The 26571-nt window shown below is 40.4% G+C and overlaps 2 protein-coding genes across 6 annotated transcripts in view; one reads left to right on the top strand and one right to left on the bottom strand.

Moving 5' to 3' along the window:
- LOC109439537 (adhesion G protein-coupled receptor E2-like) overlaps positions 1 to 14548 on the top strand; it is a 41800-nt gene extending 27252 nt beyond the window's left edge. For all 5 annotated transcript variants that reach the window (XM_088792440.1, XM_088792441.1, XM_074338098.2 and 2 more), the window contains 5 exons: positions 6974 to 7040; positions 7443 to 7534; positions 8757 to 8925; positions 9011 to 9121; positions 12477 to 14548. In XM_088792440.1, the coding sequence (XP_088648566.1) occupies positions 6974 to 7040; positions 7443 to 7534; positions 8757 to 8925; positions 9011 to 9121; positions 12477 to 12485 (448 nt within the window). In that variant the 3' untranslated portion in view covers positions 12486 to 14548. The remainder of the gene's footprint in view (positions 1 to 6973; positions 7041 to 7442; positions 7535 to 8756; positions 8926 to 9010; positions 9122 to 12476) is intronic.
- Positions 14549 to 19118: 4570 nt separating this feature from the next.
- The window catches only part of LOC109439421 (adhesion G protein-coupled receptor E2-like), a 44438-nt gene continuing 36985 nt past the window's right edge, over positions 19119 to 26571 (bottom strand). The window contains exons 18-22 of the mRNA XM_074338119.2: positions 25347 to 25413; positions 24986 to 25077; positions 23883 to 24051; positions 23687 to 23797; positions 19119 to 20688 (exon numbers count right to left, since the gene is read on the bottom strand). Coding sequence (XP_074194220.2) covers positions 20680 to 20688; positions 23687 to 23797; positions 23883 to 24051; positions 24986 to 25077; positions 25347 to 25413 — 448 coding nt within the window. The 3' untranslated portion in view covers positions 19119 to 20679. The remainder of the gene's footprint in view (positions 20689 to 23686; positions 23798 to 23882; positions 24052 to 24985; positions 25078 to 25346; positions 25414 to 26571) is intronic.

The raw sequence follows: 26571 nt of genomic DNA on the forward strand, positions 1-26571 counted from the left end.
CGTGTCTGTTTTTCTGCCAGTACCATGCTGTTTTGAATATTGTTGCCCTGTAGTACAAGCTAAAGTCAAGGAGTGTGATACCTCCAGTATTGTTCTTTTTTCTTAATGTTGCTTTGGCTATTCGGGGTCTTTTGTGGTTCCAAACAAATCTGATGATTTTTTGTTCTATTTCTTTAAAAAATGCCATTGGGATTTTGATGGGGATTGCATTAAATCTGTATATTGCTTTGGGTAATATGGCCATTTTATTTATTTTTTCTTTTTTTATTATTTTTAATTTATTGGGGTGACAATTGTTAGTAAAATTACATAGATTTCAGGTGTACAATTCTGTATTACATCATCTATAAGTTCTATTGTGTGTTCACCACCCAGAGTCAGTTCTCCTTCCATCACCATATATTTGATCCCCCTTACTCTCATCTACCATCCCCCACCCCCCTTACCCTCTGGTAACCACTAAACTATGTTGATTTTTCCAATCCATGAGCATGGAATGTCTTTCCGTTTCTTTGCGTCTTCCGTTTTGTCTTTCCGTTTCTTTGCGTCTTCTTCAATTTCTTTAAAAATGTCTTATAGTTTTCAGCATATAGGTCTTTCACATCCTTGGTTAAGTTTATTCCTAGGTATTTTATTCTTTTTGCTGCAATTGCAAAAGGAATTGTTCTTTCTATTTCTTTTTCTGAGATTTCATTGTCTATAGGAATACAATGGACTTTTGTATGTTGATTTTGTATCCGGCAACTTTACTGTATTCGTTGATTGTTTCTCTTAGCTTTTTGGTGGTCTTCAGGGTTTTCTATATATAGCATCATGTCATCTGCAAAGAGTGACAATTTAACTTCTTCATTCCCAATTTGCATGCCTTTTATTTCGTTCTCTTGCCTGATTGCTCTGGCGAGGACTTCCAACACTATGTTGAAAAGCAGAGGTGATAGGGAATAGCCCTGTAGTGTTCCTGAATGTAGAGCAAAGGGCTTGAGTTTTTCCCCATTAATTATGAGATTAGCTGAGGGTTTGTCATATATGGCCTTTATCATGTAAAGGTATTTTCCTTCTACACCTATTTTATTAAGTGTTTTAATCATTAATGGATGTTGTATCTTGTCAAATGCTTTTTCCGCATCAATTGATATAATCATATGATTTTTGTCCTTTATTTTGTTTATGTGATATATCACATTGAGAGATTTGCGTATGTTGAACCATCCTTGTGCCCCTGAAATGATCCCCACTTGGTCGTGATGAATAATGTTTTGAATGTATTGTTCCATTCGATTTGCTAGAATTTTGTTTAGGATTTTTGCATCTGTATTCATCAGAGATATTGGTCTGTAGTCTATTTTTTTTGTGTTGTTCTTACCAGGTTTTGGTATCAGGGTAATGTTGGCCTCATAAAATCAGTTAGGAAGTACTGTCTCTTTTTCAGTTTTTTGGAAGAGTTTGAGCAGGATTGGTATTAGATCCTCTTTGAAGGTTTGGTAGAATTCACTAGTGAAGCCATCTGGTCCCGGACTTTTGCTTTTGGGAAGGGTTTGGATGACTGATTCAATTTCGTTACTGGTGATCTGTATGTTTAGATTTTCCAGTTCTTCATGGTTCAGCCTAGGAAGGCTATATGTTTCTAAGAACTTGTCCATTTCTTCTAGGTTATTGACTTTGTGGCATATAGTCTTTCATAGTATTCTTGGATGATCCTTGTATTTCTGTGGCATCCCTGATAACTTCCCCTTTTTCATTTCTGATTTTGTTTATTAGTGTCTTCTCTCTTTTTATCTTAGTGATCTTAGCCAAGGGTTTGTCAATTTTATTATTCTTTTCAAAGAACCAGCTCTTTGTTACATTAAATTTTTCTTTTGTCTTTTTGGTCTCTATTTCATTTAGTTCTGCTCTGATTTTTATTATTTCTGTTCTTCTGCTGACTTTGGGTCTCATTTGTTCTTCTTTTTCTAGTTCTTTAAGGTGTAACGTGAGGTTATTTATTTGGGATTTTTCTTGTTTTTTGAGATAGGCCTGTAATGATATAAATTTCCCTCTTGAAACTGCTTTTGCTGCATCCCAAAAATTTTGGTAGGACGTATTTTCATTGTCATTTGTTTCTATGTATCTTTTGATCTCTCCTCTAATTTCTTCTTTGACCTGGTTGTTCTTTAAAAGTATGTTGTTTAATCTCCAAGTATTTGTGTTTTTTCCTGCTTTCTTTTTGCAGTTGATGTCCAATTTCAAAGTCTTTGATCAGAGACTATGCTTGGTATGATTTCTTTCTTTTTTTAAAAAATTTATTGGAGTGAAAATTGTTAGTAAAATTACATAGATTTCAGGTGTACAGTTCTGTATTACATCATCTATAAATCCCATTGTGTGTTCACTACCCAGAGTCAGTTCTCCTTCCATCACCATATATTTGATCCCCCTTACTCTCATCTCCCACCCCCCACCCCCCACCCCCCTTACCCTCTGGTAACCACTAAACTATTGTCTGTGTCTACGAGTTTTTGTCTCTCATTTATTTGTCTTGTTCTTTTGTTGTTTTTGGTTTATAAACCACATATCAGTGAAATCATATGGTTCTCTGCTTTTTCTGTCTGACTTATTTCGCTTAGCATTATACTCTCATTTAGGGCTGCTATCGTTATTTATTTTCTGTTTGGATGATCTAGCCATAGCTTTTAATGATGTAGTTAGGTCCCCTAGTATAATTGTGTTTTGGTCAATTTCTCCCTTTAGTTCTGTTAGTAGTTGCTTGGTATATTTTGGTGCTCCCTGATTGGGGGCATAAATATTGATGACTGTTATGACTTCTTCTTGTATAGTCCCCTTTACCATTATGAAATGTCCATCTTTGTCTCTTGTTGCCTTTTTCACCATGAAGTCTGTTTTACCTGATATCAGTATAGCTACACCTGATTTTCTCTGCTACCATTTGCTTGGTGTGTCAATTTCCACCCTTTCACTTTGCGTCTATGCTTGTCCTTGTAGCTGAGATGTGTCTCTTGGAGACAGCATATAGTTGGGTTTAGTTTTTTGATCTAATCTGCTACTCTGTGCCTTTTTATTGGTGAGTTCAGTCCATTTACATTTAGGGTGAGTATTGATATGTGAGGATTTCATATCATTCTATCTTTAGTTTTCTGGGAAGACTGTCTCTCTCTTGTTCTTTGCCTTATTGTTTTCTTTTATTTCTGTGTGGTGATATTGTATGATTTTTCCCTCTGTTTCTTCTTTTATTACAGTATGTATTTCAATTATGGATTTTTTTTGAGTGGTTACCCTTAAGTTTATGTAAAAAAAGTTTGATGTTTTGAGTATTCCATTTTCTTCAGCATGCCTACTTTCTCCACTCCCGCATTCCGGTTCAGACATTTACTCTCCCCCTTTTTATATTTTGGTTGCCACAAATTGTCCCTGTTGGTGGTCAAATAGCCTCCTTTAGTATTTCTTGTAGTGCAGGTTGTGTATTAGAAAATTCCCTCAGCTTCTGTGTGTCTGGAAAGGTCTTATTCTTCCTTCATATCTAAAGGATATCTTTGCTGGGTATATTATTCTTGGCTCATAATTTCTCTCTTTCAATAGTTTGAATATTTGGTTCCACTCCCTCAGACTTGTAGAGTTTCTGCTGAGATCTGATGATGATCTAATGGGCTTTCCTTTGTAGGTTACCATCTTCTTTTCACTGGCTGACTTGAGGATTCTTTCTTTGTCATTGATTTTTGACATCTTCAATACAATGTGCCTTGGAGAAGGCCTGTTGGGGTTGAGGTAATTAGGTGTTCTATTTGCTTCTTGGATTTGAGGATCCAGTTTTTTCCACAAGTTTGGGAAGTTCTCATCGACTATTTGTTTGAATATACTCTCTGTTCCCTTCTCTCTTTCTTCTCCTTCTGGTATGCCCATTATTCTTATATTGCTCTTTCTGATGGAGTCAGAAAGTTCTTATAGAGTTCTTTCATTTCTTTGAAGTCTCAAGTCTCTTTCTTCTTCCATCTGTGTAATTTCCAGGTTTCTATCTTCGATGTCACTGATTCTTTCCTCCATCTGGTCAACTCCACTACCTAAGCTGACTATTTTATTCTTAATTTCTTCTATTGAGTTCTTAATCTCCAGAAATTCTATTTGGTTCTTTTTAAAAATTCCAATCTCTTTGGTATAATGTTCATGTTGTTCTTTGATTGTGTTTCTGAGTTCATTAAACTGCCTTTCTGTGTTTTCTTTCACCTCGTTGAGTTTTTTCAGAACTGCTATCTTGAATTCTATGTCATTTAAGTCATATATTTCCATATCTTTAAGTTCATTTTCTAGAGACTTTTCACTTTCTTTCTGAGCTGTCTTGTTGCCTTGGTTATTCATGGCAATTAACAATCTATTATTTGTCTTCCTAGACATCTACAAGAGTGGGTTCTGCAAAGGGTTGATAGGAAGAGGTCTTTCTTTTGTTTTCCACTATGTGTCGGTAGAATGTTTTATTTTCTCTCCAACTGCAGCCTTTTCTTCTCTCTCACATGGCAGTGCTATGTTTTTTATGCACTATTCCAGCTTCTCACACAATGGGGAGACTCTCTGGAAGGCGGGCTTCTCCTCTGTTAACAGTTTGCCTGGGTCATAGGGCACCACGTCCGTGTGGGGATGTGGAGAACTTTTGAAGTTTCAAAGCTCTTCCTGCACCAGATTGAGAGCCCATGTGTTTCAGCAACTCTGTTTACTCCTGCAGGGACCTGCCCAGATAGGTGGGGACAGGGGTGGGGTGGGTTGTGAGATGTGGCCCAGAGCAATGACGGCAACTACCACCACAGCCAGTCCTGCTTCCACATCTTCCTCCCCTTTGCCTGAATTAGTTGGGCTGCAAATCTGTGTCTGCGGACCACAGTTCTCAGAACTGCAAATATTCTGTTCTTTTGATCTGACACTGCTACGGTTCCGCTTCTAGCACCAGGCAGGTCAGGGCAGGGCGAGCTCTGGGAGGTTAGGGAGGGGGCGGTTAGTCTCAGTGCCTAAGGCTTCCGTTCTCTGCGAAAGTCAGGGCTTAAACCACCGTTTTCAGCCTTCTTCCCTCAGTCTTTGCTCCGAGGTCTCTGCCATGAGCGTTGGGTTCAGCATGTTATATGCTGTCCCCTCAGCCCTGTGGGCCATAAACGAAGCCCTCACAGTCCCAGTCTTCCCTTTCCCGCAGCTGCGGCAGTTCCGGGATGCAGCGAGCTCGGAGCACTGAGTTAGGTTTGCGTCCTGCACCTGCGCGGGCCCCGTCTCTGCACTTTTCTCTTCCCTTCTCCCCTGCTCATGCAATTTGCCCACCTTTAGATGAATTCTGCAGTGAGCCTCTTTGTCTTGCCTACCTGCTGTGCAGGGAGTCCTTTGTGGAGTTATAGTTGTTCGATTTGTTGTAAATTCCAGGGGAGATTTCCAGAGGCTCACCTCACGCCGCCATTTTGATGACGTCTATCTGTTCTAAAGATTTTCATGTATCAGTTCAAATCATCTTCCCAACAACTTTATCCAGTAGAAACTAGTAAAATGGGAGTTTTACAGATGAGGAAACTAAGGCACAGATCACACAGCTGGTTGGTGGCAGAGCTAGGATTAAATCCACAGTCTGGTGTACACAACATTCTTCTATGCTGATAAAATTAATTCTCACCTGCATCAATTGAGCCCTGGCCAGCTGGCTTTCCTAGGTTGCTTGGCATAATAGCAGCAACTTTATCTGTAAGAGGCCACATAGTAAATATTGCAGTTTGTGGACCCTATGGTCTTGTTACAACTGTTCATCTCTGTCCTTGTAGCACAAAATCAGCCACAGACAATGTGGAAGGGAATGAGTGTGACCGTGTTCCAGTAACACTCATTTACAGAATCAGGTGGTGGCCCCACCTGGCCTCCACGCTGCTGTTTACCACATTTCTTTAGGTGCTTTCTCTGAATTTTCTGGTGGATTTATCTAACTCTCTCCATGGTCCTCACACTGACCACCTCACTCACAATTCCCCTCACTTGGGATTCTGTCATTTCTATCAGTGTGGCCTTGAGGTAGACTCTATCTCCTTAAGCCTCAGGTGCCTGACTTGTGGTCATTTGAGTCCCTATGTTGTCAAGAGAAAGGGATTATATAATGCACACGAACCCTGCCTTAGTATTGTTTCAGGTTACTGTTTCTTGTGGTCTTTTTTTACTATCCTTTTGTGTCTCCCAATATTTTTCACCTTCTCTACACCTGCTCATCCTTCATATGTCAGCATAAACACAATCAGTTCCCTCAGGGAACTCTTCCCAACTATCTGAACTTCTTATACCCCAGACTTGATCATAAAACCCATCACCTTGATTGTTTCTATTGTCTAGTTGGTGAATCTGAGACTTCCCTGGGACTGAAACCAGCCTATCTTAATCGAAATTAGGTTTTCAGTCCAAACACAGATCCTGATAGAGAGGAGACGCTCAATATTTGGCCAATAAACCATAAATTAATATAGATTCTTGTTTTTTTTTTCTTTTAAAAAAATATATCTTTTCAGCCAATATATCTGGGGGCCAAGGCTTAAAAGAGTTTTTAAAAATGAATTTATCTTTTTAAACACCACTTTTTCAGGTGAGACTGACATGTAAAAAGCTGTACATATTTAATGTATACAATCTGATGAGTTTGGTGATAAATAAACACCTGTGAAACCATCACCACCATCAAGGGCATATGCAAAGATTCAATTATGGAAAAAAAAGAGTCAGTTATGAAAGATAAATAAGTAGGGCAATCTATAGAGTATAGTACCTATAACTAACAATATTGTATTGTATAGTTGTAATTTGCTAAGAGAGTAGATCTTAGGTTAAATGTTCTTACAAAAAAAAAAAAGCAATAATAATAACATTAATAATAAAGGAGGGAGGAGGAAACTACCGGAGATGATGTATAAGTTTATTTATCGATTCTTTATCCACAAAGGTAAAAACATTCTTCAATTTCTTTCCATCTCTCTCTTAGATGCTGGCTCCATACACACAAAGGGTTTATATGGACCTTCCTTGGCCCTGTCTGCACCATCTTCTCTGTGAGTAATGGGTGACATCAGAGCATTCTTCCTGCTCAGCTGAGGGTCAGTCAAAGAGCAGGTGTATCAGGAGGGTTACAGGCAGGGAGAGCAATCATTCCAGTCTGCCAAGGACTGAGGAGGCTCCCAGGAGGGACAATTCAGTTTTAAATGAGGATTGAAGAGGTTTCCTGAGATGTTGCACTTTCAGTGTTAAACTTGGAAATTCCCATGCAAACTGGGATGAGTTGGTCACCCCAGTTACAGGATAGGAATGTGCCTGGGTTACTGGATGTTTGGTCTGTTTTCCTATGCCTGCTATGAAATACAAAATTTCTTACCTGCTGGGTTAGGTGCTGGATGAGCTAGGACGAAGGTTTAAGATGGGGAATATATTCAGTAAGCCTTGTGGGGTTTCTGCAGATTAATTTGGCTTTGTTTCTGATGACCTTCTGGATTCTGAAAAACAAGCTCTCCTCACTCAACAGCGATGTGTCCACCCTCCAGAATACGAGGTGAGATGGATCCGAGGGGCACAGCACCCCCTACAAAGCAAGGTCCAGGAGCAAGGCCACATGGTTCCAAGCTCCCAATGTCCTTTCACAGGGATTCTGAGGGGGCTGGAGGAGAGAGGTGCAGACACCCTCCCTGGAAACCAGCTCAGATACTGTGGTTGGCTGCTGACACCCATTTTGGTCCTGCATAACCCCAGCATGAAACTATCTCAGCTTCAGCAAGCATTGACTTTGTCCTGATAAAGAGAAATTACTTCCATGGCCCTATGAAGAAGATCTTAAAAACATTTTCATCTGTATAACATTCTTAGGAAATCACATCAGTGTTCCCAGAACCCAGCGTGCACATTCACGCTCACACCCTCATGGACGCTCTTCCCTCTGCCCTCTCCACTCCTCCACCTGGTGGAATCAGATACCTTATCTAGGTATCACATCTTCTAATACACTAGGGACATCCTTTGCTTCCCTCAACTTTCCACAGAATGAATGGCCTCTGTTTTGGGCAAAGCATGCCCTGGGTCAGTTCATAGAGAGTGAGAAGTTGGGGACAATACTGGATGGGACCCAGGCAGAGGTACCTCACAAATGTTATAAGTGATCATTTGTTTTAGTCTTTCCACTGGGATGTGAGGTCTATGAAAACAGAAATCTTGTCTTTGTTACTGTGTTTCCCTGAAAATAAGTCCTAGCCAGGCAATCAGCTCTAATGAGTCCTTTGGAGCAAAAACTAATATAAGACCTGGTATTATATTATATTATCCTTATTATTATTATTATTATATTGTATTGTAAAGACCTGGTGTTATGTTATAGTAAAATAAGACTGGGTCTTATATTAATTTTTGCTCCAAAAGATGCATTAGAGCTGATTGTCCGGCTAGGTCTTATTATGGAGGAAACACGGTATTTTTAATGCCCAGGACCCAGCACAGAGTCAGGTACACAGATTGTCCTCAGAAATGTCAGTTGAATGAAATTAGGGACATTCACAAAACATCATGATAGTTTTGAAAGCCACATCATGGAGTGTCACTACCATCCTCAGCCCAAGTCAAAATGCCATCGTGGACCCAAACAGCCTTTCTGTTGAGGGAATCATTGAGAGGAAAGACCAAAGTTGATCGCTACTCAGTCAGAGGAATCCATAGAATGGAGATGAAAATGGCTTTGATTCTGTTGGTCTCTGTCTGCCATGGGCCTCCCTTCTCCTCCTCCCCAGGATGCTGACATTTAAAGCGACAGCTCAGCTCTTCATCTTGGGCTGCACCTGGAGTCTGGGCATCCTGCAGGTGGGCCCAGCTGCCCGCGCCATGGCCTACCTCTTCACCATCATCAACAGCCTGCAGGGCGTCTTCATCTTCCTGGTCTACTGCCTCCTCAGCCAGCAGGTACCACTGTCCGACTCCCACTCAGGACTCTTTCCCTCCTCCCTCCTCTCTGCGAGCTGACTCAGAGCGTGCTTTGCCTCTGCAGGTCCGGGAGCAATACAGGAAATGGTTGAAAGGGGTCACAAAAACTAAAGCCGAGTCTGAGAAGTACACCCTTTCCAGCAGGGCCACGTCTGATGACTCCAAGCCAAGCACGGTAAGATCACGCATAGCTCCCAGAGCATCGCACCAACTGATCCACTCAGTAGCTCATGCTGATCACGCTGGATAGCCTGGGTATATCGTAGGTGATGCCCACTGGATTGACTTCTGGACTAAATCTGGGCATTTCCCTGTCATGAAAGGAGGTGTTGCCTACTTTCATTCACTGTGTTTCTATGCTCGCCTTGACCCTTGCGCGTGACTATCTTCTCAATCCCCACACCATTTTTGTGCCACGGTGCATGTGGTTTTTAACTTTACTTGGTGAGAGGATACAAAACATTTCCTAATAAGGAGAGAGAGAGAGAGAGAGAGAGAGAGAGAGAGAGAGAGAGGGGAGGGGAGGGGAGGGGAGGGGAGGGGAGGGGAGGGGAGGGGAGGGGAGGGGAGGGGAGGAGAGGAGAGGAGAGGAGAGGAGAGGAGAGGAGAGGAGAGGAGAGGAGAGGAGAGGAGAGGAGAGGAGAGGAGAGGAGAGGAGAGAGGCTATGGTCAGCTTAACAAGCAGGAACTAATGATCTGAAGCAGTGATGCTCAGTCTTCTCAGAGTCACAGCACCATCCTTTACCCCAAGTCACCCCATGCTACCCCTCAATAGAAAGAACATAAATACATGGTATATACAGTTCTAAAAGTTAGTGAAAGATGTATTAAGTTAGATTTGAGACTTATGCAAGCATCTGTAATTGGTCCTTACATTTTCAACACATACAAATAATGCACAACCGGGGGGAGAATCACAGAAGGCTGAGGAGAGATCCTGGCAGTGCGGCTCCTACCAAACATGTATGTTCTGCTTTACAAAACTTTTCCTCATACTTTTCGTTCACATCAGCACATGGAGGTAAGTATTATGTTTCCGTTTGGTAGGTGAAGAAAGTGAGGCTCATGGGGTCTGTATGAATTATGCAAAGTCTTCAGATGCTTCATTCCTCCTCCCAACTTTCATGAGCCACCACCCTGCCTGCCAAGCCTTCTGCATTTTTCTCATCCCTTTGCTTGTCCACCCTCTGCAACAGCTCCTTCCAAAATTCTCCTCTCCTCAAAAGTCTCATTTTTCTAACTTTCCTTTTTCCAGCAGATGTTCCTACTAGCTTCTCCCATAAGAAAGCAAGTCAGCGGGATAAAATAAGGTCAGCTTTGTTCTCTCAAAACACCAGGCATTTGGCATTTGTTTCATTCTCTTCTCATTCCATCTACCACAGGTAGACAAAATGTGCTTCTGACTTTTTAAGGCTAATCATCCCTCCATTGCATTTTGGTTCCTAACACTCTTGACTTCTCAATAACTTTAAATTATTGCTCATACCGTCTTTCTCTGGGCCTTGCAGTCTCACTTTTTCAACAGCATCCTTTCCACCTTCATTGAAACAGGCTAAATTTCTGTCTTATAGAACTTATTAATGTTATATATCTGACCCTTCCCTCTTCTTCTTCTTCACACTCAAAACTGACTTTTGCTTCCATCATTCTACCAAAACATCTTTTTCTTAAGCCTCCAATGACCTTCATATCGCTGGATGAAATAAATATCTTTTCGTGCTCTTCACAGGATTGGATTTTGAAATACTCTGCTCGTGTACCTGGCTTCTATGTCAACACCCGCTGGAATTCTTCCTATCCTTCTTGATGACCTTTCTTCACCTTCTTTAGCTTTCATCTACCTGGCGTTGTTCTAGAAACACTTCTATTCTCACATTATACGATTCTCATACACAATCTTGTCTACATGGACTCAATGTGTCCTGACAAAGGAAATGATGGAAAAATACATTTTTCTAGCCCTGAATTACCGATGAGCCCCAGACCACTATTACCAACTGCCTACTTGATACCTCTACTTAGATATCGCAGAAGCAGCCCAACGTGGCCATAAAAGAACCTACCATTTCTTAACCAAACTAATCCTATTCGGGGTTTCTCATCCCTTTGAGTGGCATCTCGATCCATTTTGTTGCTCCAGTCAGGACCTGGACTATCATTGACATTGTCCTCCTCCCTACGTTGTTCCACTTCAACGTCCATTGCTAAATCATGCTAGTATTTCTTCCCCAGTAGTTCACAAATAGGTCTTACTGATACCATCTCCATCACCTTCTCCCTAATTTAAGCTTCATCTTCCCTTGGCTGGATTGCAATATCCTCCTAACTGGTCTCTCCCATCTCTCTTTTCCCTCCTCCAGTAGTTTTTCACATAAAATTCAGTTATTTTCTCAAAACAAATATTTTATTATATACCACCTTGCGTAAAACCCCCAAAATTGTTCCCCCATTCCACTAGAAACAAGATCAAAATATATAAGCGTTCTGGCTTCGCCCACATCTTCACCAAAACTTGTTATTGTTTTTCTTTCTTATACCTTAGTGTGTGTGGTTTTTCGTTATGATTTTGGTTTGCATTTTCCTAATATCTAATGATGTTGAGTATCTCTTCAGGTGGTTATTAGCCTTTTGCATACCTTCTTTGTGGAATGTCTGTTCAAATCCTTTGCCTGTTTTTAATTGAGTCATTTATCTTTTATTGATAATTTGTAAGCATTGTGTTTATGTTCTGGGCACAAGTCTCTTGTCAGATATAATATTTTAAATTTTTTTTCTCTCATTCTGTTGATTGACTTTTCACTCTCTTGATAGTGTCCATTGATGCACAAAAGTTTTTAATTTTGATGAAGTCTAATTTATTTATTTTTTGGTTCACTTGTGCTTTGGGTATCATATTTAAAAAAATTGGTTAACCCAAGGTCACAGAGATTTACACATATGTTTTCTTTTGTAGTTTTATTGTTACATTTAGGTATATGTTTTATTTGGAATTCATTTTTTAAAATGGTTTAAAGTTTTTAATAGGGTGCACATTCTTTTACATCTAGATACCCAGTTGTCCTGTCATCATTTATTGAAAAGATTATTCTTTGCCCCAATGAATTGTCTTGACATCCTTGTGAAAATTAATTCACCATAAATATAAAGGTTTATTTCTGTATCTTTGACTCTCTTCCATCATCTATGTTGATTACTGTAGCTTTGCACAAGTTTAAAATTGGGGAATTGACTCTACAAATATGTTCTTTTATTTCAAGATAGTTTCAGCTGTACTGGACCCTTTGAACTCCCATACAAATTTTAAGCTGTGTTTGTCAATTTCTGAGAAAAATTTAACTGAGATATTGATAAGGATTGTGTTGAATCTGTAGAACAGTGCCATCTTAATTGTATTAAGTCTTCTGATTCATGAGCATGTGATTTTTTTCTCTATTTAGGTTCTTTGGCTTCTTTTGACAATGTCTTATTGTTTTCAGTGTACAAATCTTTCAGTGTTTAACACAATATCATTTTCACGCCTTCCTTCTCAGGATAATTAAATTAACAACAAAACCAGATGATCTTGTCTCCTGGAAAATGAGGATGATTGTGAACTACATCTTGTGGTCAAAGAGTAGAGAAAACACTGATTCGTGTTTGTTACAAGTAACTCTTCATGGCACCATGGCACCAGTATGCAGTAAATGTTTGACATTCAGTTGCTGGAGACTTGGGGTTTTCTGGTCTGTACAGCAGGCTCATCTCACTCCAAGCACAGTCAAGGAGCTATGACCCAATTCCCCAGCTGCCTTTTTCTACAAAGATGTTCCTCAAGTTAAATACTAATATGTAACAACGAAAACCATCCTCAAAGGACTTTCTTAAAACAGCATAAGAGAGGAAAGTAACGTTTAGTCAAATACCTGTATTTGGTCTCGCTACCTACATGCCTTGACTTCGTCACTCTCCGTTTTTAAAGTCTTAACTATTTTTTATTACTTATCATGTGTTACACACAGATCAAGACCGATCCAATTCTTGATTTCACGGAGCTTATATGTAAAAAAGGGTTTCCTCAGTTAGAGTAAAATCAGAACCCTGTGAATAGAGTCTCTACATCCTTACGTTTTATAAGCTGAGCTGTGAAAAGATGTATCTTGCTACTGTACATTATGTATTATTTCGTCCTCACCATGTGATCTAGGCAAGGTCTAAATCTGGAGCAGTTACACCTGCAAGAAATTTCTGTGGGCTCCCATTGACCACATTTGTATAATTTGAACATCATTGGAAATGACTGTAAAGGATTATAACATATTAAATAAAAAAAGATCCCTGAGTCTATCACGATACCTAAAAATATCAGCCAATAGTTGTAAAAGACATGATAAAATAAGAAAAATCATGTTTTTTCAATATCCAGTAAATGGCTACTAAAACATAAGGTGAAAGGCTGTTGGAAAATGGGCTGGTCCCAGAGTGTCAAAAAATCACCTCACAGATTACTGTTAATTACAAGAGCCAAAGTGTACACTTACAATGTGGGGATCTGGCAGTCACCATCTGAACTTAGTGATCAGGCTTATTGTGAATAGTGGGCAACCTGACATTATATATCTTCTGATAAGACACAAAGTTACAGCACAATGTTTGTGATAAACAAAGAATTATTGATATAATACCTTCCAGGGTTATTATGAGCATTAAATGAGTTAATTCATGTAAAAGGCTTAGAACAGTGTTTCCTGGCACGTGGTAAACACCCATTAAATGTTAGCTATTGATATTAGTGTGCCTGGAAGGCTTTTTGTATGCTGGCCAAATGTTAGTTGTATTGCTAGTTACATATTACATAAACTGATGAAAATTGAGTATAAAAAGAGCTCCATGAAAACTAAGTTTAATTCTTTGGAAAGAACAAATAACATTGATTTGCTAAAAAGTTGCCACCAAATCACTTAAGGGCAAAACAGCGTGAAAAATGGGGAAAATTTGTAAAATTATAAGGAATCTGTGTTCCATGTTCTTTGCAGATGACTAACTTTCATGCTACAGTTGACCGTTGAACAACATGAATTTGAACTGAGCGGGTCCACTTATATGTGGACTTTTTTTCAATAAATACTTGACTATGCATTGATCTGTGCCATTTTATATAGGGCGCTTGAGCTTCCAAGGAGTTTGGTATCCATGGGAGGTCCTGGCACCAATCCCCCATGGATACCAGGGACAAGTAAGTTTTGGGGGAGTCAAAAGTTATATGTGGATTTTCAACTGCATGGGGTGTGGAGGCCTCCTCTAACCCCTGTGTTGTTCAAGAGTAAACTGTAATTAAGTGGAAATCAGAAATTGTAGATGTTGAATTGTGAGCATGTATTTTGCAATAAAGACATTTGCATCTCCAGTCAGTGGTCCAAAGAGAGACCCTGCCTTTTGATTGGCTAATAAATACCATGTATGCAACAGTAATAAAATATTTATGTGTCAAAAAAAAAAGAATTATTGACAAATCAGTCTAACCTAAATCTAATCTAGCCTTTAGACCAAGGGTTGGAAAACTGTAAGATACAGGCGAAATACAGGCAGCTGCCTGCTTTTGTAAATAAAATTATATTGGAACACATCCACATCCATTCATTGATGCATTGTCTATGACTGCTTTTATGCTAAATGTTAGAGTTGAGTAGTTGTGAAAAACACTGTATGGGGACAGAGCCAGGAGTGCAGTTTCCAGGCTCTCAGCCTCACGTGGAAAGGTGCTGGCTCGGGTAGTAAATGGCCATCAATTGTGATTAGATGGCCATCAGCTGTGTCTAGTTGGCCATTAGCTGTAGCCAGTGAGCCATTGGCCACTAATATAACTGCTGTGGCTACGCTAGCAGAAATGCGGGCTAGCAAGAAGGTGGTGGCTGAGCTAGCAAGCACGGATTGCAGTTAGCATGGCGGATTGAAGCTAGCAAGTGAGGTGGGTTGGCAGAGAGAAGTGGAATATGGGTTGTGAATCGTGTGGCTCCTGCTTCCTGTGTCTCCAACCCAGCCACCAGTGAGAATATGGTAGTATGACTTCCCTATCTATGGCTCTGTGGGTGTTCCTTTTTGGCCTCACCATGTCCTGCGTTCTTATGTGGGGAGTGGGAGCTGAAACCCCGTAAGCCACCTCGCGTGACAAATGGCGCAGCGAGCAGGGTATGGTGCCGGCCAAAGCTCTCCGAAGGGCAATGAGGCAGTTTGTGCGTATGAACACTCAGTCTCAGGAAGACCAGGAGGAGCAGCTGCTGGACCCCTGTGGAGGGGTAGGAAGGCGTGGACGGTTCCCCAACCAGCATAGGCCAGAGAAAGCGAAGGTTGTTGTGGCCCTGTGGTCTGGGAAGTGCTTGCTGAGGCTCTCACCCCCAGATTGGGGAGGACTTGGAGCCCTCGCCCTGCTGAAGGGGCACACATTATGAGGCTAACGCACAGTCCTGGCGAATGACTGTGGACTATGGGGAATGGCCTTCTATCCCTAATTTAATGGACCGCATGACTGTTTGCTTGGGAACATACCACCATGTAGTGGAACTGGCGGATGTTTGCTTTTGTGTCTCGACCAGCTGCCATGGAGAATATGTGAGAAAGACTGGCTCTGCCCAGGAAGACTGGCTGTGCCCAGAGAGAGTGGCAGTGCCCTGAGAGGCCCTGGCTGTGTCCAGAGAGCCTGGCTGTGTCCAGGATATTGCATTCACCTCCAGGCTCCTCGCACGGGGCCCCTCGTGGAAGACGCTTGTCACGTAGATTGTGAGGCGAGACCTTGTAGGGGTGGAGTATGGGGACAGAACCAGGAGTGCAGTTTCCAGGCTCTCGGCCTCATGTGGAAAGGTGCTGGCTCAGGTAGTAAATGGCCATCAACTGTGATTGGATGGCCATCAGCTGTGACTAGTTGGCCGTCAGCTGTAACCAGTGAGCCATTGGCCACTAATATAAGTGCTATGGCTACGCTAGCAGAAAATGGGAGCTAGCAAGAAGATGGTGGCTGAGCTAGCAAGCGCGGATTGCAGTTAGCACGGCGGATTGCAGCTAGCAGGTGAGGTGGGTTGGCAGAGAGAAGTAGATGGCAGGTTGTGGATAGTGTGGCTCCTGCTTCCTGTGTCTCCAACCCAGCCACCAGCAAGAATATGGCAGTATGACTTCCCTATCTATGGCTCCGTGGTTGTTCCTTTTTGGCCTCACCATGTCCTGCGTTCTTATGTGGGGAGCGGGAGCTGAGACCACGCAGGCCACCCCGCGTGACACACTGCAAGTCTCCAAAGCCAAAAATATTTACTACCGGGCCCATGGTAGAAAAAGCTTGCTGGGACCTGTTCTTTCAGACTTGATTTTCAGTACGTATACATAAAATACAGGGAACAGAATAACAAGTTAAATGACCTCAGGTGGAAACAATCAGGGAAATTAATAATGTAGGGCACTCAATAAGCCAACTGATCTGGACCCTTCTCAAATCAATATTAGTATAATTTCCAAGCCCATTAATACTGTTATATTACCATTATAAATAAAGAGAACAGACTTAATAGATTTAAAAAGAAGACATAATGGTAAATGCCAAGATCTGTCTCCCAAATCGTAATCAGGTAAGGTTGCCTTCATCAGCCGACCCTACAGCTCACTCCCATCTGCCCTCTCCAACCAGGGCTATGTTCTACTTCTGTCATGTCCCCATAGGTGCTGTGTGTCCCCTAGATCTCAATACCTACTCTGCTATGGGGACAGAGCCAGGAGTGCAGTTTCCAGGCTCTCGGCCTCATGTGGAAAGGTGCTGGCTCGGGTAGTAGATGGCCGTCAGCTGTGGCTAGTTGACCGTCAGCTGTAACCCTTGAGCCATTGGCCACTAATATAACTGCCGCGGCTGCGTTGGGGAGTCGAGTTGAGGAGAGTTGTTGGTCGGTTGGCGGAAAAGCAAACAGCAGGTCTCACGTTGTGTGAATCCAGCCTCCAGTGAGACTATAGTGGTATGACTCCCCTACATATGGCTCTGTGGGTGTTCATTTTTGGCCTCGCCACATCCTGCGTTCTTATGCGGGGAGCGGGACCAGAGACCCCGCCTGACACCCTGCACGACATCTGCTATATTGTCCCTTTTTCCTAGTTTTGCATCTTATAGATTGCTGTGGACTGAGAGTTTGTGTGCCCTCTCCCCAAATTCATGTTGAAGCTCTGCCCCCAGTGTAATGGTATTTGTGACTGGGCCTTTGGGAGATAATTAGAGTTCGATAGGGTAAGGCTCTCATGATGGGATTAGCACCCCTGTAGGAAGAAACACAAGTGTTTTCTCTCTCTCTCCATGTTTGAGCACGGAGAAAAGGCCATGTGAGCACACAGTGGCAAGTGGACTTCTGCACACCAGGAAGAGAGCCAAAATCAAAACCGGAACTCTTCAAATCTTGATCTTGAACTTCTCAGCATCCAGAACTGTGAGAAAACAACTTTCGCTGTTTAAGATACCCAGTCTAGGATATTGTGTCATGACAGCCTGAGCCGAATAATACACAGGTCCTCAAGATTCGTGGACATGGGGGTCATATCTGCCCCGTTCATTTTAGTTTCTCTCAGTTTAGCATCACACCTTTCAAAAGAGTGAGTGCTCATCAAATATTAAAGTAGTTAATAAATAGATAAGTTGGGCAGAGATGGGCACACTGTGGCCACGTGGGCCAAATCTGGCTTACTACCTGTTTTTCTACAACCCATGTGCTTAGTTTTTACATTTTCAGTGGGTGAAAATAATCAACAGAAGAATGGTATTTTGTGTCATGTGAACATTACATGAAATTCAAATTCAGTGTCCATAAATAAAGTTTTATTAAAACACAGTCATAATTATTGATTGATGAGTGTATATAGCTGTTTTCATGCTACAATGGCAGAGCTAAGCTGTTGCTATAGAAGCAAGCATACCCTTGCTTTATTGTGCTTCATATTTTGGTGCTTTGCAGATACTATTTTTTTTTTTTTTTTTTTTACAAATTGAAAGTTTGTTGCAACCCTGCATCGAGCAAGTGTATCAGAGGCGTTTATTTCCAACACGCTCAGATAACGGCTAGTATTTTTAGCAATAAATCTAGTATTTTTAGTTTTAATCTAGGTAGGTAGATTGCGTTTTTTATATGTAATGCTATTGCACACTTACTAAATTACAATATAGTGTACATCTAACTATTACATGCACTGAGAACCGACCCCCCCATCAAAATCGTGTGACTTGTTTAATTGCAATATGCACTTGATTGTGGTGATCTGGAACTGAACCTGCAAAATCTCCGAGGTCTGCCTGTGTCTGGCTGTGATGGTTAGTTTTATGTATCAAGTTGACTGGGCCACAGGATGCCCAGAAAGCTGGTTAAACGTGATTTGGGGGAGTATCTGGGAGGGTGTTTCCAGAAGAGGTTAGCATTTGGTAGACTGAGTAAAACATGTCTCTCTCTGATGTGGATGGGCATTATCTAATCCATTGAGGGCTTAAATAGAATAAAAAGGTGGAGAGAGGTTGAATAACTCAGCCTGACTGTTGGAGCTGGGACATGTATCTTCTATCCTCAGGGCTCCTGGTTCTTAGGTCTTCCCACCCAGACTGGAATCTATGCCATCAGCTCTCTGGCTCTTTGGCCTTTTAACTATACCACCAGCGTTCATGGCTTTCCAGCTTGCAGTTAGCAGATTGTGGAACTTTCAGCCTCCATTATCATGTGAGTCAATACCTTTTAACAAATCTTTTCACTTATACATATAAATGAAAAGAACCTATAGAAAGAATAGAAATGGGTGAATGTGTGTTTGTGAGGGGTGTGGTGTCAAAGGAAATAAATAAGTAAATAAATCTTCAAACAACTTATGTTAATGAGAACTTTTTCAATATTATGTGATGAAAAATCTAACAAATTTTCTGAGGCAGAAGAAGGTATTTATTTCCTCATGACTGGCAAAGCCAAGTGTGAAAAAAATTAGTGGTGAAATGCAGGCATTTTCAAATGATGAAAATCTGAGACTTTACCGCTAACAAATTCTCACTGAGGCACATTTAAAAGACAAACTCCAAAAGACAGTAATCAAATTCAGAGGAACGCAATGAGATTCAAGAAGAATTGGTGTACAAAGAAAGTGTTAAAATGTGTTTAAGACTCAAAACAAAACAAAACAAAACAAAAAAACGACAGCATATGACAATATTCTTTATAATGGCTAATTTAAAAACTTTTAATAAAAACATATACTCACAATGCAGAACAAAAATAACTTGTATAACGAGGGGATTCGAGTTAAGATATTCTAAGATCTTCGTATTGTTTAGGGGATAGGTTGTCACAGTGATTAACTTTGGCTTTGTAAATTATATAGCAATGTTTTAAAACATTGAAGGGTAACTACTAAAAGGGCAGAAATAGAATGTGTAACTTTCTTTTTTAAAAAAGGAACTTACACACTCTTGATATGTCCAAAGGAAAATTAAAAATAAACAGAGCAAATGTAGGACAGGGAGCAAAAAAAAGAAAAAAGACGCTAAAAACACATCCAAACATATCAGTAACCACGAGTGAAAATGGTCTAAACTCACTAGTAAAGGCAGACATTTTGAGAAGAGGTGGAAGAAAATATCAGACGAAAATTCAGCTGTATGAGAATTTCCTGAAACAAGGGATGGAGAAATATTAAAAATTAAAAAAGGAAAAAGATTATAGCAAAGTAAAGCTGCTATACCAACAATAATATCTGAAAAAATAAGACAATTTTAAGTAAAAAACATGTTATTTGATGGGTCACCACATGATTTGATTTCCAAAGGACATGTTCAAGAGTGAGAGCGGCCACTATTAATTTTTTCAGGATAGCAAGAATAAGCCAGGATTGTCCTTTGAAAATCAGAATTATTAGAACTAAATAGGATCATTACATGAGATGAGAAGAAAAATTTAAAAAATTTTAAATGAGTGTGAACCCTTTTCCTTAGCTAAAAAAACAAAACAACCCCCCCCCAGGATTATATTACATAACCAGTAGAAATACATTAATTATATTTATGTGGAGAACCCTAATACACCAATATATTGACCCACAAAGCCTAAAATATATATATCATAATCTGAGTTTACAAAATATCTGCATGTTGGTGTGAGGATGAAAGATGGTGTCTGTGCAATGGTTTGCATGGCAATTGCTCAGCTTTGTATAGGGACCTTTTAGCCTCTGAGTCAACTTTCGCTGTAAAAATTACTTTACTCATATTTCCCTCTGAAAGCTCCACGAAGACAGGACCTATGTCTTTCTTGATTTCTGCCTTAGACATGGTGAGTAATTAATATTTTTGAATGAGTGAACAATTAAACCCATAGATACACTGAACAAGGAAATTAAGAAATCCAGACTATGGTGTGAACATCCATCTACGTTCTGGCTGTTGTTGATAAGAAAATCCTTTGAGGCTGCTTTTTTTTTCTTTTTTTTCTCATAGACTTTTAGCATCTGGAAGAGTCTTTGTAGGAAGAAAAGACTTCAGAAAAGAACTTAACCCGAAGTGACCAAGGAATTGGGCCACCACTGGCCTTTTATATGTTGAGTTTTCCAGATTTTGTAGGAATTGAGGGTCAAGCATGTCCACCATGACTTCTTCCATATTGCTGACATGATGAATTTCTTGAAACACACACAACAGAGTCTTTTTGTCCTTTCTTAGTGGCTCAAAGATTTTCCATGGGATAAGAGGATATAGTTCAAAAGATCTTCTTAATTAACCTGGAAAGATAATATTTTAGAAATGACACATACGGCTATAGAAAGATAACTTAAACATTTCCTTTGACAAAAGAAGTAAGAAATTTAAGAAGCCTTTAATCATAAAATTTCCTTACCAGATGGATTTGTCAGAGTAAGAAAAGGCCATATTAATTTTATTTTTCTAGACCCTGGTGTTTCTCAGAAGTCCCACCCATCTCCCTACATTTCCTAACCCCAAGTTATAGAAGATAAGAGCAATTAAGTGTGCTACAAAGAATGAGCTATCTGTTTCAAAATGTATGTCCTGACCCCTCTGTTTCTGGGTTTGTGAACTATTACTTACGCATGGAGTCATAAAAGAGGGCAGGTAGGAAATTAATGAAAGGTCAGAAATGTTATTTATTGTTAATTATTACTAAGACATAAAGGTAGAAACATTAATTCTTCCTTTTTTACCTTATTTTTTCCATTCCCAAAATGAGTTATTTATTCCTGGATCTATAGAAAGCTCAGTGCAACTTCTGGCACTTGAGATGGGCAATTGCACATGTTTCTCTCTACTCAAGAAGTATATATAAATGTTGTGCTTCCAGAAGTTATTCGGAACTGAACACAAGAGAAAGTACATAATAAAGGTTTAACAAAGGCATGGCATTATTTTATTTGTGTTGTGAAAAGATCTGTCTGACTTCTGTGTAAAGAGGCAGTAGCAGGTGACACGAGTAAGCAAAGGTACTGCAGTTGTTCAGACAAGTGAAGATGCCAGCCTGGTTAAGGAGGGGTGATGGAGACTGAGCCAGCTACACATCCTGAAGGCGTGCTGAGAACAAAAACGACAGGTCTGTATACTGGACGGCTTGTGGTGGGAAATAAGATAATTGTTGAGAGTAACTTTCATGTTCCAAACTTGTGCCACAGGATGGACATAGTGCCATTCAGAGAGAGAAAGACACCATGGGAAAAGACTGGATTAGGGTAAAGACTGCAAGTCTTCTATTGGAAGGCTGAGTTGAAGGTGTCTTGGAGATATCAAAGAAGTCAATTAAGTAACTGGAAATACTCCTCTAGTTCTCAGAGGAGAGGTTAGAACTAAAGAAACATATGTAGCCATCTTTTGCATTTAGACAGTGACTGAATCTAAGGAATAGATGCTACTGTGTTTCCCCGCAAATAAGATCTAACTAGGCCATCAGCCCTAATGCGTCTTTCGGAGCAAAAATTAATATAAGACCCGGTCTAATTTTAACATAATATAAGACCGGGTCTTGTAATGTAATGTAATGTAATGTAATGTAATGTAATGTAATGTAATGTAATGTAATGTAATGTAATGTAATACCAGGTCTTATCATTTTTGCTCCAAAAGATGCATTAGAGCTGATGGTCTGGCTAGGTCTTATTTTTGAGGAAACATGGTATTGTCTAGGAAGAAAGAATTTAAAGACAATTGAAATTGTTCTGGAAACAATCCATTGGATAGAGCTATAAAGAAGACAAAGGGACAAAAGGTAGAGATAATGGAAGAAAAACATGGAGGGACATGTAAACAGAATCTAGAGAGCATATAGATGGAGTGTTTTATGAAAAAGGAGGGATAAATAGTATAATACGTTTCTGGAAGGACATTTAGGGACATGGAGATCATGTAGACCTAAGAAATATTTGCTTTGAAGGAATGAGGCGGGGAAAGAAGCCATATTTACATGGGTTGAGGGAGTGAGTTTAAAGCAAGGAAATGGAGACAGAGAAAAGTCAACTCTTCTGGTAGCTAGAAGGGAATGGTAGGCCAAGTAGTACATGTCTGTAAGATAGAAGAGAACCAAATATTCTATGACTATGGGAAGAATACTTTTGAGAAGGTGAGGAAAGGATGGAGGGGAAAAGGGAGGGAAGGAGGAGGGAGAGAGAGAATGTATGAACAATAATGTAAGGATAATTAATAAGGCAGGGATGATGGGGTCCAAAATGTGGGTAGAAGCATTGTTTTTTTTTTAAATTAAATTTATTGGGGTGACAATTGTTAGTAAAATTACATAGATTTCAGGTGTACAATTCTGCATTGTTTTTAAAGAAGAGGAGGGAAATTATGTCAACAATATGGGAAAGTGGAGAGGATGCATGCTAATATTTGGTTGGTATGGTTGAGAGCATGCAGTTCACAGGGTCATCATGATGACTTGGATATTGTCTAAGAAATAGGTGGTAAGAATATCTGCTGAGAAAGGGAGAGGAGATAGAGACTCAGTGATGGAACCAGTACTTGTAGAGGTTGGGTGAATAAGGTAATGAGAGAAAGGCAGAAGGACTTCCTGGGAGCTCCTTTAAATGGGAAGGAAGACTCGGGGTATTTAATAAGAGGTAGAAGATGAAGTGATAAAACGTAGGTAAAAGAACTTCCTAATTCTAAAAAAATAAAATAAAGAACTGTGTAAATCTAACCCGGTATTCGTTCTTAGTAATCACTGCCATGAATTATCCCATGCCATTACTGCTTTTCCTTCCTGGTTTTGCAGTGGGTGAAGGGTGCTGAAAATGTCAGGCAGTCTCGGTAAGAAAGTCTAAAATGCCAGCTAACACTTATTTCTGTTAAATTCTTAAATATGTACATCATTTCCCCCCATTTTTGCCTTTTTTGAGGAATGGTGCTGAGTGACTATGAGAACGAGGTGGATGAAGAAAAAAAGGGTAAGACAATGTGGCACTGAGTAGAATATGATCACTGATTCATATAGTTAATTGTTGCTTATTTAGTTAACCATGTATGGCACATGATAGGTCTTCCATCAGAGTGTTGATGGGTAAAAGTTAAGATGAACACAGTTTCCCAAGGAGTAAGAGCAAAATATGTATATTTTTAACTGAGACTAGTGCTAATGGTTAATGAGTAAAAGAGTGAAGCCAGTGTGAGCCATCCTAGGGTATCACCTACGATATACCCAGGCTGTCCAGTGTGATCGGCATGAGCTACTGAGTGGATCAGTTAGTGAACTGCTCTGGGAGCTATGCGTGATCTCACCACACTATCTTTGAAGGTTTCAGATGTGGCCCTGCTGGAAAGGGTGTACTTCTCAGACTCGGCTTTGGTTTTCTTGACCGCGTTCAACCATTTCCTATATTGCTCTCGGACCTGCAGAGGCAAAACACACTCTGAGTCAGCTCACAGAGAGGAGGGAGGAGGGAAAGAGTCCTGAGTGGGAGTCGGACAGTGGTACCTGCTGGCTGAGGAGGCAGTAGACCAGGAAGATGAAGACGCCCTGCAGGCTGTTGATGATGGTGAAGAGGTAGGCCATGGCGCGGGCAGCTGGGCCCACCTGCAGGATGCCCACACACCAGGTGCAGCCCAAGATGAAGAGCTGAGCTGTCGCTTTAAATGTCAGCATCCTGGGGAGGAGGAGAAGGGAGGCCCATGGTGCACCAAGAACAGAATCAAGGCCATTCTCATCTCTATGCCATGGGTGCTCCTGCCTTCCCGTTCATGATGAGTTCTCAGATTGAGTTGTGATCAGCTTTGATCTTTACTGTCAGTGATTCCCCACATTAGAAATGCCACTCGGGTCCAGGATGGCATTGGACTGAGGAGGGTAGTGACACTTAAAAAGGCAAGTTTCAAAAAATGTTATGATGCTCCATAGAGATCCCTAATTTTATTCAACCAACATTATTGGGGCCATACTCTATCTACACCAGGCTCTGCAATGGTGCCTGGGCATTAAAAAATAATGAAGACAAAATTTCTGTTTTCATAAATCTCCTAGTCTATCCAAATGACTAATACAAGCAAATAAAGACATGCAAAATTTAGAAAGGATAATGATAGGAACATAGAAGAAAGAGCATTAAATTTTCACAAGGGTTCTTGGAGTAAAGGACAGCTCAAGCCTAGAATAGGATATTTCTCCAGAGAGAGAAATAAAGAGGGGTGAAAAGTATCCTGAACTGAGGGTGGGTGTGACAGTATAGCCTGGAATGTGGGAGCACTCACAGATTTTTCTAAGTGCCTCATGGGAACATAAAGATTGTTTGTACTTCTGTCATAGGACTGCTGATAAAAGTCCAAAGAATTCTTATCAACCAATGTCAGTTCTTGTTGCTGAGGGAGTTACAAGCTGGGATTAGAGACAGACAGAAATTTTGGTGGAAGTGGCAGCAGCACACCACTGAATTCAAACTTGCTGCCATAGAAGGACAGCCATATCTCTTTACTCTGGGTTCCCTCAGAAGACCTTGAGAAGGGACATCAGGGGCTACTGAGGCACATGGATTTGATATTGGGACCACACGTCTCTTGGGGTTGTCAACCTCTTCTCCATATTACCTTGTATTCTGGAAGGTGGACACATCATTGTTGAGGGAAGACAGTTTGCTCTTCAAAATCCAGAGGGTCATTAAACAGAAAGCTAGATTGACCTTCAGGAAACCACAGAAGTTTTATTGAATAAAATTTCGATCTGTTATCACCAGCCTAGCCTGTCCAACATCAACTCCACAGTTACGTAGTTTTCATATTTAGTAACAGTGTTAGAGTTTGCAGTTCTAGGAGCAGTCTTAGAAAACCAAACCAAATCCATGACAACTCAGGATCATTCCTGATCCTGTAATCCCCCCACCCTGCCGCAATTCTGCTCTTCTAATGACCTTCAGCTGAGTGTTAAGGACGCTCTGATGTCATAACTCACAGAGAAGATGGCACAGACTGGTCCAAGGAAAGCCCATATAAATCCCGTTTTTGAGTGGAGCCAGCAGCTAGGCAAGAGAGAGAATAAAAAGTGCATTGGTCCTTTGAAATGCAGAACAATTACATAGATTAATCCATTAATTCATTCATCAACAAATACCGAGTGTCTCTTCTGTGACAGGCACTGTGGTTGGCTGTAAAGATATGGTGATGAAGAAAGTAAATGTGGTCTTAAATGCCACAAATCTCACATCAGGTAGGAGACACATAATTAGACACACTGTAACACCACAACAAAAATGGGAGGCTATGAGAATGTACCATTGGATGTCATACTGAGTTTTGAGTCGAAGGAATTAGGATGGTTAAGGAAGATTCCCCAAGAAAATTGTATCTGAGCTGAGATTTGAACATTGTGTGGATGATGCTAAGGCTGTGTTGAAGCATGGCAGAAGTCTGCACAGGTATTGACAGGTTTTGAGAGTCCTGTGAACCTGACAGGTTTTAAGCACCTTTGTTGCACTATTCAATTTAATTTCTTTTCAACTGTTGCAAAACCCATCTACTGAATTAAAAAAATGTATGCCTTCATTGAGATGTATTTCACATACCATAAAATTCACCCATTTAAAGTGTACAGTTCAGTGACCTTTAAAATATTCACAGAGTTGTGCAATCATCACTATAATCTAACTTTAGAACATTTTCTAATCCTCAAAAAAAAACAAAAAAACCCAAAAAACAAAAAACAAAACAACTCATTCACATCAGCAGTCACTCCTCATTCCTGTGAAGCTCACCTCCCACCAGATCCCCATGGCACCATTAATTGACTTTCTGTCTCTATGGATTTGCCTATTCTGGACACAAACGGAACCATACATTGTGTATTTTATAACTGGATTCTTTCACCTAGTATAATGTGTCCATGTTGTAGCATGTTTTTATGGCCGAATAATCGTTTTTATTTTTTTAATGGCTAAATAATATTTTCTAGTATAGATACACCATTCTGTTTATCCATTCATCAGTCGATGGCTATTTAGGTTGTTTCCAATTCTTGGCTATTTTGAATAATGCTGCTATGAGCATTCATGTACACGTTTTTGTGTTCACATATGTTTTCGTTTGTTTTGGGTACATACCTAGGAGTAGAATTGCTGGGTCATGTGGTAGCTATATATGTTCAACACTTGAGAAACTGTCAAACCATTTTCCAAAGTGGC

The sequence above is a fragment of the Rhinolophus sinicus genome, chromosome 15, assembly GCF_057876585.1.
Source record: "Rhinolophus sinicus isolate RSI-liver-muscle chromosome 15, RSI-T2T, whole genome shotgun sequence".
In the NCBI taxonomy this organism is placed as follows: Eukaryota; Metazoa; Chordata; class Mammalia; order Chiroptera; family Rhinolophidae; genus Rhinolophus; species Rhinolophus sinicus.